Raw genomic sequence first — 11,362 nt, 5'->3', positions numbered from 1 at the left:
GATGCTCTTAGGAAACATGTCACCAAGATCACGGTCATTGCCTCATTGGACCAACCATACAAGGATGCCATCCTCGATTCCAAAGGGGAGGAGTTTCGGCAATGCATTTTTAGCCAGTTGTTTGGAAAGGAGACACATATTCTGAGGGCACAGACAAGTAAAGCTGAGACCCCTTGGAGAAAGGAGCACATGCCATCTCCCAAGCCACCTTGCATTGCCCACCACTGACATTGTCTTCGCTGTCTCAGAAAAAGGGTGCAACAACAATTCGCTAAAGGCATTGATAATGCAGGGGAAGAAGCAAGGCAGACATAGCATGAGTAAGAAGAGTCCTAATGGAGGCACAGACGAGAATCGCCCTACCGTCAATGAAGAGAAGTATGGCCAGCCAATTTGCGAGTTTCTTGCTAGCAATGATAGGGTGGAAGGCCGAAAGATTTAATTTGTGGGAGAGAGCAGAAGGGCTAAATATGTTTGAGGGGAGAAAGAGATGGAACACCTGAGAATATTGGGCAAGAGGTTTGTCAGACCATGGTCAACAACATCAACTTCTATTGTTAACTTGTTGAAGGCATCATTTATTAGCTATGTGGTTGGGCTCGCCATACATGATAAAAATCTCTTTCGTCAGCTTTGACCCGACGGGACGATGAGGGCATGCGGATGGTTATTCCTTCTTAGAGGTGTTGTTGCGGAAGTAGACTTAGCCATAGGTGTTGCATTCATATTTTGCAAAGGTTCTTCCATAGTTGCCTATGTTTTGTATTCATTTTGTTGATGATTTTGGCCTCGCAGCCCTACATCAACTTTAATAAAGATAGTTATGTGCATCATAATGACGCAGAGGCCGGGGAATTCAACCTCTTTTTCAAAAGAAAAAAAAAACATGAGGTTGATTTCCTCCAAAGGAATGCAGAATAGAAATTTCTTAGCTCCTTTCTTTGCTCCAAACAGCACTAAAGGAAAAAATTCCTATGAAAATCCTATCCTCCCAAGTTCTTATGTTGTTTCTTTATTTCAAAACGGGGTAAACACATTTTTTGCGTCCAAAACAGAAAGTAAGACGAACTAAATAGATCCAAAAGAATTGACCTGGTTGTTTGCTTGTTACATACCTATAATAAAATCTATACCTAACAATAAAGGGGCTATTACTTCTTGCAGTACGTCACAGAAATTACCCCCAAAGTTGCAAAACATTACCGACCAATGCCACCTATAAGTGATAAAAGAAATGTTTCACACAGGGTAATCCCCCCGCTAGGGCCAGCGCATGCAGTAAGGACCTCCTATACTGTGCTCTGCACGCTGCCAGAAGATGCAGCGCGCCCGTTTGGGACGGCCCATGTCCAGGCAGTTTCTTTTTTAAATTTCGCTTTTTTGTATTTTGTTTTTTTAGTTTAAATAATTTTAGAACTCAAAAAACTTCTGAAAATTTTAAAACTAAGAATTTTGAAATAAAACGATTAATAAATCATAAAATGTTTGTGGTTTCAAAAAATGTTCACAATTTTATAAAAAAAATTGATTATTCAAAAAATGTTTGAAATTCTGAAAACAAATGTTTGGGAAATCAACAAATGTTCATGATTTCTTTTAAACTTAAGAAAAATGTTAATGAAATTGAATATAACTTTCTTCAAATCAGAAAATGTTCATTAATGGAAAAATATCCTAAAATTCAAAAACCGTTCATGACTTACAAAATAGTTTATTCATTCGCAAAATATTCATTGATTCAAAAAATGATCATACATTTCAAAAAATATTCGTTAAATCAAAAAATTGTTTGTTCAAATAAAAAAAAGCATGAATTTCAAAAATGGTTCCACCAATTTCCAAAACAATGTTCCTCCATTCTAGAAATGTTCACCGATTCAAGAAAATTGTCAAAAAATGTTCACAATTTAAAAAAATGTTTGCAAATAATATAAAATGTTCACTGAATTAAGAAAATGTTCTTGATTTTAAAAAATGCTCAAAAATTTGTAATAGTGTTCATAATTTTTTAAATAAATCATAAATTCAAATATGTTCACGAGTTTTAAAAAAGAGCTCATGATTTCATGAAATTGAGTGATAGTGTATCTCGGTGATGCAACAAAATATGATAATGGCCAGGGAGATTATGATTTTTCCCCGTTCCAGCGCACAGGTTCTTTTGCTATCCAAACCTACTGGGCTATTGCTTCTTGCGGTACGTCATGAAAATTGCCCCCAAAGTTACAAACTATTACCCACCAATGCCCCCTACAAGTGATAAAAAATATTTCACACAGGGAAATCCCCCGTCTGGCTCTTATCAGGCAGTAGGGAGTTCCAATATTGCGCTCTGCGCTAGCAGAAATCGCAGCGTGCTCGTTTGGGTCAGCCCATGTCCGGGCGGCCTGTTTTTAAAATTCATTTTTATTTTTCCTTTTTCTTTTCCGTTTTCGTTTTTTCCACTTTCAATAATTTGGGACTTCAAAAGAGTTCCGAAAATTAGAAAAATGTGTATGGATTCAAAAAATGTTTTTGATTTATAAAAAATATTGGGAAAAATAGATGTTTTTTAAAAGGTTTGTGTATTAAAAACATTAATGAAATTGAACAAAATTTCGCCAATTAAAAAAATGTTCATGAATGCAAAAATATCCTAAAAATTAAAAAACTGTTCGTGACATAGAAAATAGTTTATTCATTTATAAAATGTTCGCCCATTCAAAAAATGATCATGCATTTAAAAAAAGTAATGTTCGTTAAATCAAAAAATATTCGTGAATTTCAAAATTGTCCCACCGATTTCCAATACAATTTTCGTCCATTCTAGAAATGTTCTACAATTCAAGAAAATTGTTAAAAAATTGTTCACAATTGAAAATAGTAAAAAATGTTCATGAATTCAGAAAATATTCTTAATTTTAGTAAATTTTCAAAATTTTGTAAAAAAATTCATCAAATGAAAAAATATTCATGATTTCAAATATGTTTGCGAGTTTAAAAAAATGTTCATGATTTCACGAAATTGAGAGTGATGGTGTATCTCAGTGATGCAACATAATGTGATCATGGCCATTGGAGATTTTATGATTTTTCTTTTCTCCCGTTGCAACGCACATACCCCTTTTGTGCTCGGAGAGAAAATTTCATTACCCAGGATAAATGTGAGTACAGCCGTTCTAAGCCAGCTCATGCATGCATCAAATCCCTCAAGTAGAATGAACTCTTCTTTCAGCTGGGTCAGATAACAAAGCTGCATCTGTATTAACAGACCAATTATTTCACTTTACTACCATAGTATATAATTCGGTATAAGTACAGTCTTACAAATATTTCTAAAAAGGAACATACATAATTGACGCTATTTGACATCGCTGCTGATTTACCACATGTGAGCATAATAAAGCCTGGCATCTATCTTACTACCTAAGCCATCAACAAAACAGAGAAAGGAAAATCTCCATGGCTCGAGGAAGAACAGAGCTCCAAACCAAAGCCAAAAACCGAAAACAATGCCAAGAATTACAGAGTACCATAGCCCCAGGTCTCCGATTTCTTTGCGGACTTCAGCTCCCTGGTCCAATGTAGGCTCACACACGTTCAACAACGGGAAGCCACAGAGCCCTGGATTACTGCCATAAATCGATGGATCCACGAGCGTCTGTAACTGATCTCCAGTGGGTATGCGGCCCCATAAGTGGTTGTTAGAGAGGTTTAGCACACCGAGGGACCGCAGATTTGAAATGCTAGGAGGAATAGTGCCTGAGAGTTCATTGCATGAGAGGTCAAGGAAATCCAGGAGCTCCAACCTTCCGATTTTTTCTGGAATACTGCCTGATAGATCATTTCTGGACAAGTTCAGAAACCGGAGACCTTTGAGGTATGTTAGCTCTTCAGGGATGCTCTCTGTAAGTTGGTTGCTTGATAGATCAATACCTGTTATTAACCCGATGCTTTTCTGAAAAGTTTGCTCATGGCCCTTCCATGATATGTTGACTCTGGCTGGAAACTCATCCACTCGCAGTTGGCCTTGGCCATTGGGCATAATCTGCAAAGGAGCGGAAACTGGCCTCGGTCGGACCAATGGGGGAACATTATGCCTCATGGAGGTCAAGTTGCCAAAGGCAACCGGAATTGATCCTATCAAGCTATTGTTGGCCAAATCAAGCAGCTGAAGTTGTGAAAGCCTTGATAACTCCGTGGGGATTTCTCCTGTGAAATTGTTTGATCTGAGTCTAAGGATTTTCAGTGATGGAAGCTGACTCCCGATCCATGTGGGGATACCACCAAAGAACCGGTTGTTCCCAATGTCCAGGGTGGCCAGGGAGTTGCAGCCTCGTAGGAACGGTGGGAAGACGCCCACGAAGTCATTGCCGGCGAGATGAAACGACTCGAGAGAGCAATTGTGGTTTGGCATGGCCGTGAGGATCTCACCTGAGAAGGAGTTGCTGGACAGGTCCAGTACTTGCAGATAAGAAAGTTTGGATAACTCGGGTGGAACAACACCACTGAAATTGTTGGATGGGAGGCTCAGAACTGTTAGAAGAGGAACACTCCTTCCAACCCAAGAGGGGATATCACCGAAGAACTTGTTGTTCCCAAGATCTAGGATGACGAGATTTCTGCAGGTTTCAATTATAGATGGAAAAACTCCAAGAAAGCTATTGTTAGCAAGACGAAGTGACTGGAGTTCAAGGGCCAAGCTTGTTGACATAGGAAGTTCACCCGAAAAGCCGTTGTTGGACAAATCCATAACAATCATAAGTTTGAATTCCCACCAACAACTTGGGAGCTCCCCAGTGAATTGGTTATTTGATAGATCCAGAGACTGGAGAGAGGTCAATCGGCAGAAGGATGCATGGATATTGCCAGATATTTGATTACCGTTCATGTGTAAGCGTGTAAGATTGGTGCACTGTGACCAGTCAGACGACAACTTCCCAGTCAGCTGATTCCCTGATACATCCAAGTAGTCCAAGCCGGGATGGACGCCGAACACCTCAGAGATGTCGCCGGTGAATTGGTTGCCTTCCAGCCGCACCTGGAACAGCCATGTGCAATTCTTGAGGCATGATGGCAGACTGCCACTGAAGTTGTTGTGGTTTGCCGTGAAGTTCTGCAGCATGAGGCCATCACACAGTCTCTGCGGCAGCTCACCAGAGAAGCTGTTGTTCGCGAAACTCACATCGGTTAAGATCAGCCCCTTCCCGAGGTCCGGCGGTATGGTACCATTGAAGTTGTTGTCAAACAGGGCAAGGTATTGGAGATTCCTGAGCGATGTGATGGTGGCGGGCAGCTCACCTTCCAAACTGTTGGTGTTGAGGTCCAAGACTTGCAATGCCGTCATGTTGCCGATCTCCAGTGGGATCATGCCAGTGAGCCGGTTGAAGAAGAGCGCCAACCTCATGAGATGCTTGAGATTCCCGAGCAAGCTGGGGATCGGTCCCGTGAGAGAGTTGACCGACAAATCCAACTGTTCCAGTCTCACTAGCTTGCCCAGCTCTGCAGGGATAGAGCCGACAAGATTGTTGCTGAAGAGATACAGGATTTTCAGCTTGGCTGCCTTGCCGAGCTCCGGTGGGATCCTCCCTGAAAACGAGTTGTTCTGCACTTGGAATGATATGAGCTCTGGCCAGCTCGTAAATAAAGCCGGTGGAATATGACCGGTGAGTTTGTTCGATGGTATGCCAAATTCACGCATCTGGCGCATCCCGGACAACTCCGGCGGCAGGACACCGGTGAGCTGGTTCATGTCTAGTTCCATGGAATTGACATTGCCAAGATTGCCCAACTCGGGTGGAATAGTGGAAACCAACCCGGCGTTCATGATGTCAAGGCGCTGTAGCATTTCGAGCCGGCCGAGAACTGGCGGGATCGATCCGCCGAGCGGGTTGCTGCCGAGTTCAAGACCCCTCAGCTGGGACATGGAACCAAGGAACTCGGGGATTCCACCCGTCAGATTGTTGTTGCTAACCCGCAGGTCCTGGAGCTTCGACAGCTTCGACAGCGACGTTGGTATCCGCCCGGAGAAGGCATTGATGGACAGGTTGAGGTACATGAGGTTGGGGAGGTTCTCCGGCAGCGAGTCCGGTATTGGTCCAGAGAGAGTGTTCTGCGACAGGTCGAGGTAGGTGATGTTGCCGCTTTTGAGGATGAACTCCGGGAAACTGCCGTTGAGGTAGTTCAGGTACAGCGAGAGGAAGGTGACGGTGGGCATGGGCGTGAACCTGCGGTAGTCCTGCTGGTTGGTGAGGTAGTTGGAGCCGAGGTCGAGGTGCGCGATCCTGGGGAGCCTGCTGAGCTGATGCGGGATGTCGCCGGTGAGGTTGTTGTTGTAGAGGCGGAGGTCGACGAGGCCGGAGAGGTCGCCGAGCTGTGGCGGGATGGAGCCACTCAACGAGTTGCTGCCGAGGTCGAGCGCGGCGAGGGAGCGCAGCCGCGAGAGGCTCGTGGGGATGGTGCCGCCGATGTTGTTATCGTTGAGGTCGAGCACGGCGAGGGCTGGTAGCGCGGCGACATCGAGCGCGTCAAGCGTGCCGTTGAGGCCGAGCCCCCGGAGCTTGAGCGAGGTGACGCGGCCGGCGGCATCGCAGGCCACGCCGCGCCAGGAGGAGCAGACCGAGACCGGCGTTGCGTTGGTCCAGCTGGACAGCGCGGGCGAGGCGGCGAGGCTGGCCTTCCATGCCAGAAGAGCGTCGGCCTGCAAGGGCGCCGCCGTCACCGTGGTGGCCGCCGCCAGCACGAGGAGGAGGAGCGCAAAGGCGGGCCTCGTCATGCCTGTGAGTGGGAAACCGCGGACTGCATGCTCTGCCCTGCTCGTCATCACGCGCTGGAGCATAATATTCGCCCTCTGGTTTGACCCATCCATCCAAGTCATAGTCCTAGTGTGTATCCTGGACAAGCATACAAACGTAGTGTGTATCCTGGTAGTGCCGTGGTCCTCTTTCTCGGCCTCTTGGTAGCAAGTGCTGTGCTGTGCACCAAACAGATCCATCCCTTTGTATTGCAAATCCAATCTCTTCCTTCCTTCCTTCCTTCACCCTGTCACCACCTCGCCCTCGCCCCTGTCACCACCGCGAAGCCCACCAGCAGCTAGCTTCTTCCAAGCAAAAAACTCTCCGGTTGATCTTCCTTCACCCTGCCATCTGCCCCCAGATCGCCGTCAGCTCGTTCCAGTCAAACTTGATATGCACGTCGGGCTGGTGGCGGCGCTATCATCAGCAGCACCGTCGCAGCCAAGTCCTTCAGCCGGTCAGAGAGGTGGATCAGGATCCTCGCGCCACGAGCGAGGCCACTTTGGCCTCCAAGATTAACATGGACCTTTGAATGTGACCTCCCCCAACTTGCTCTTCCCCCCAACGGGGGTGCTTGGGTGTAAATATCTAGCCACCACCCGCATGTTGATTGATGATGTAAGTCTTGCGTTGAGGTGTTCTGGCGGTGGTTGCCTTTCATGCGGCCCTGGAAGACCTTTTTCATGTGGGACTTTATCAAGTTCAAAGACTGGAGAGCTTCTAGTGTGTCGCCTGGCAGACGTAGTATATCTCCAACTCTGCTTGGATCAGAAGCAGCTTCAAGAAAACAAAATTTTCATATCAGCATCCACTCATATTCGGATTTTGGAAAAAGGACAAAAACAAATGGTACACAAGTAGAGCAGAAATGAAAAATGATTCACCAGTACGCACAAGGTAATGTTAGCGAAATTACAAACTGTCCCCCCAGTCCCTCAATGTTGAAACAAAATATAGTTTAACAAAGTTTCGTTCTTAATGAAGCGTAAGTTATGCCAGACAAATCACTAAACTACCCTCCAGTAATGTATGGCGACTCCGACTAGAATCTTCAATCCTAGTTCTAAATCATGAAAATCCTGCAACTCAATTGACTTGTTCAGCAGTACAACTCAAGTACTAATTCAGCTGAACTAATAGTAGACACATCTACTGGAAGTGGAACCAAGCATGTGAAATATAGTAACCGTGGTAAAATGACTATGGCTAAACAGCCTGAATACTAATCACACACACAAAAAAAGTGTGCCTGAAGCAGATGATAAGCCCCGTCCTCACCGCTATTGAAAAGACTTAGATCAGAGTTCCAATGCTCGTGCTAGCTAGAAAGACCCATCTGCATCTGTTTCCGTCAGACCATGCTCCCAGTCCTGTAACAGGCCACACAGGTTATACAAACATTTAGGACAGCAACTTCACCGTATAATCAAATCCAAATTTCCTACCGCAGGCGCAGATCAAATAATGTAACCCACCTTTAGCTGTTCAGGGATTGATGGCACATGCTTGAGCACGTCATCTGATTCTGACGAACTTGATGGTGAAGTGACCACTCTAGAATGATATGCAATATCCACTTTATATGGAAGATCTACGGGTTCTGTGGAGGAAGACAAGACTTCCAATACCTGCGCAATCCAAGCAAACATGTAAGTGGCTGTGGTATAACAAAACTTGTCTAGTATTTCAATAATTTATTCATCCAGTATTGTAGCTTGTCTCTTTTGCAGAAACCTCTGATCCTTGACAAAACAATCATCACAGAAGATGAAGTGTTCGGCACAGAAATGCATGGCCTGATACTTCTTGGACAGTACACAGTGAACAGAAAAGCTGATTGCTACGAGCACGCAAATACTCTGATGAGCGTCATGTCCACAGCTAAAATGTCTGGGATTTCTCGCCATGCGATTGTTAACAGGTAAACCATGCTATTGTCAGAGGTAACTCTCTGGATAACTTAACTAAAACAACAGGGAGAGTAACAGACCTTCTATCTACTCATGAAATGCCTGAGCGAGCTGCTGCTCGATGTCGCAAGGGAGCATCTCGAGTGCAAGGGGCAGGTCCCTCTCGACCTCCATGCAACGGTCAGAGAGCTTTCTGGCAACCTCGAGCTTCAAGATACGGGCATGGGCCGGGGGCGTGCATTAGCCCGGCCTTGTGACTTGTGAGCATCCCGCCAACTTCTCTGGCACCCGAATTTTGATCTGCAAATGCAATTGCATATATATGCATGAACTCAACTGGAAATACTCAAAGTATATGCAGAAAATAATAATCACAAATACATGATTTCTGTTGGGTCAAAAGACCGAACACCTTGCGCACCTCCCGGCCGCGTCGAGTTGCTGCTGCAGGATGCTATGAGCCGAACCCGCCACCTCTAGGATCGCCTCGGTGTGCTGGGCCAGGGCTGCGCCGCCACGGATCACACCGCAGAGAGCCTCCCTGTAGACCGTTGGTGGTTGCTGATGTCGCATCGGTGTGCCGCCGCCGATTCTTGCCGGCCCGCCGCTAGAGGAGGCATCCGAAAAGTGCCGGCGGAATGGGGGAGCATGTCGGCGCGATCGTTGGCCGGAGGAGCCGCTGGCGCGGCGGCGGAGAGGGAGGATTGTGCGGCGCGGGCGGCTGAAAAAGAACGGGCCGGCGAGCCATACGCGGGCCCACCTGCCAGCAACACACGCGGTTTTTTTCTTTTTGGGGTGCGGTTGAGGGCCTGAGATCGCTCGGTATCTCTCCGCCGAAGAGGCCACCAGGCCACACACACGTACAGAAAGGGCCGACAACGCAGGCCACAGGGCCCAGATCGATCAGGAGGGCTGTTCAAGGGAGGTTTTACATGATTTGGGAGATCGGTGCACTTTTTTTTAACGGATTAATCCCCTTTCCATTATAGAAATAACGGAAATACAGCCGAATCCAAGTCAAACCCAAAAGGGAAAGGAAAAAAGCGAGTTCAAGCACTTCAGGGAAACCCATTGTAGACGCTCGCAATCAAAACGTCCACTACAAGGCCAAAACCCTGAAGCACTATCAGCACAACACGCAACAACAAATGACATAGTTCACAGACCCACATAGCCCACGCAGAGGCAACATAGCAGAGGACAAACTGTAGCAAAATCAGAACGCCAGGGACAAGCTGTTGCAACATATAGGCAGAGAGGTGGAACTCAGCGCCTTGAAGTACGTCGTTCACTCCAGAACGTCGCCAACATGTGCAGTCGCGCAGAGCCTCATCATCTTCTTAGCATTTTTCTTTAGAAGTATCGCGCCATGTTCCAGCTCCACCCGCTCTTCGCCATTCAGGAGTCCTGCCCAATAGGTTAAATGCACAGAAGGAGTGAATACAGTCTCAAAAAGAGATGCCATTTTCTTAAATTCAAAAGTAGCCTGATTCCTGCAATTCCAGATGGCCCAGCATATAGCTGCCAGACCCATAGTGAAGTATCGCTCCCCATGAGGTAGGTAGGCATAACACCAAGAGTAGAATTGACAAAGATTATTAGGACATAGATCGGTACCAAGCACCAATCCAACTATGTGTCAGGCTATCCTGGCCACTGGAAAGAATAAGTGCAGGTAAGTTTATCTGCAATCGCAAAAAGAGCAGCGAGGCTGCCAGGGTTACCAGCCCAGTTTCTACGCTTCATAACGTCTCTGGTGAGCTCGGCGCACATTAGGAGGCGAAATCGTATTTGACGCTCGTTACGTCAAAGTCCTGGGGTTTTCCACAGGCGAGCAGCCGAAGAGTCTCAATGGGCCGGCCCATTTGCTTACACCGTGTATCTAAGACTAAAAAAGAACCTCATCCAGAACCGGATTTTGTTTCTTTTCCCGGGTTACCTGTTTCTTTTTGGGTTTCCCTGTTGCTGTTTCTTTTTCTTTCTTCGTTTTATCTTGTATGTTTATTTTCTTTTTCCTTTTTGTTTTTCAAGTTTATTTTATTTTTAGAAACCTGTTCATCAATTTCAAAATATGTTCATGCTTTTAAAAATGATTAAATTTTTATAAAAGGTTGTGTTTACAAATTTTGTTCATAAATTCAAAAAAGTTTGCATTTTCAAAGAAACTCGTATTAAAAAATTGTTCATTTTCACGATTTTTTTATTTTCTGAAAATATTCGGAAAATTCAAAAATGGTCTTGCCTGTAAAAAATGCTAAAAATTCAAAACTATCATTTTTTCCAAAAACATTTCGTAAATTCAAAAAATGTTCGCATTTTTTAAAAAATGTCGCTTATTTAGAAAATGGTTTCTATTTTTTCAGGAAAAGTTCGGAATGTTTCCGCTCCAAAATTTCACAAGTTTTCAAATATGTTCCCGGTTCAAAAAATGTTCCCATTTCAAAATATGCTCATGTTTTGATTTATCTGAAGTTTCAAAAAATGTTCCCGTTTCAAAAATTGTTTAGAAATTTAAAAAAAATGTTCATGTTTTCAAATTTTAGTCGGGAGTTTAAAAATGTACCATTTGCCCAATTTTGTTTTGGAATTTCAAAAAGTGCACACAAAACTTTTGTGCAGGAGATCAGAGATAGTTCTTTGGGAAGACATCGCTTACTTCGGAGCTAACATCGTGGTGCC

General features: G+C 44.8%; 1 protein-coding gene across 1 annotated transcript; it reads right to left on the bottom strand.

The window, feature by feature from the left end:
- Positions 1-3,224: 3,224 nt before the first annotated feature.
- LOC109767969 (uncharacterized) lies at positions 3,225-9,402 on the bottom strand. The gene is made up of 5 exons (XM_020326707.4): positions 9,105-9,402; positions 8,764-8,983; positions 8,249-8,401; positions 8,052-8,143; positions 3,225-7,550 (listed from the first exon to the last, which is right to left on the bottom strand). Exon 5 carries the CDS (start codon positions 6,971-6,973, stop codon positions 3,362-3,364), a length of 3,612 nt encoding a protein of 1,203 aa, XP_020182296.1. The 5' UTR covers positions 6,974-7,550; positions 8,052-8,143; positions 8,249-8,401; positions 8,764-8,983; positions 9,105-9,402; the 3' UTR covers positions 3,225-3,361.
- Positions 9,403-11,362: the final 1,960 nt, after the last annotated feature.

This window comes from Aegilops tauschii, chromosome 4 (genome assembly GCF_002575655.3).
Source record: "Aegilops tauschii subsp. strangulata cultivar AL8/78 chromosome 4, Aet v6.0, whole genome shotgun sequence".
NCBI lineage: Eukaryota > Viridiplantae > Streptophyta > Magnoliopsida > Poales > Poaceae > Aegilops > Aegilops tauschii.
Note: the sequence above shows the minus strand (reverse complement) of the source record. Positions and strands in the feature narration are given on the sequence as shown.

Bases quoted from the DNA above. Each gene is read 5' to 3' on its own strand.
- LOC109767969 (XM_020326707.4), bottom strand. From the start codon at position 6,973: ATGGATCTGTTTGGTGCACAGCACAGCACTTGCTACCAAGAGGCCGAG.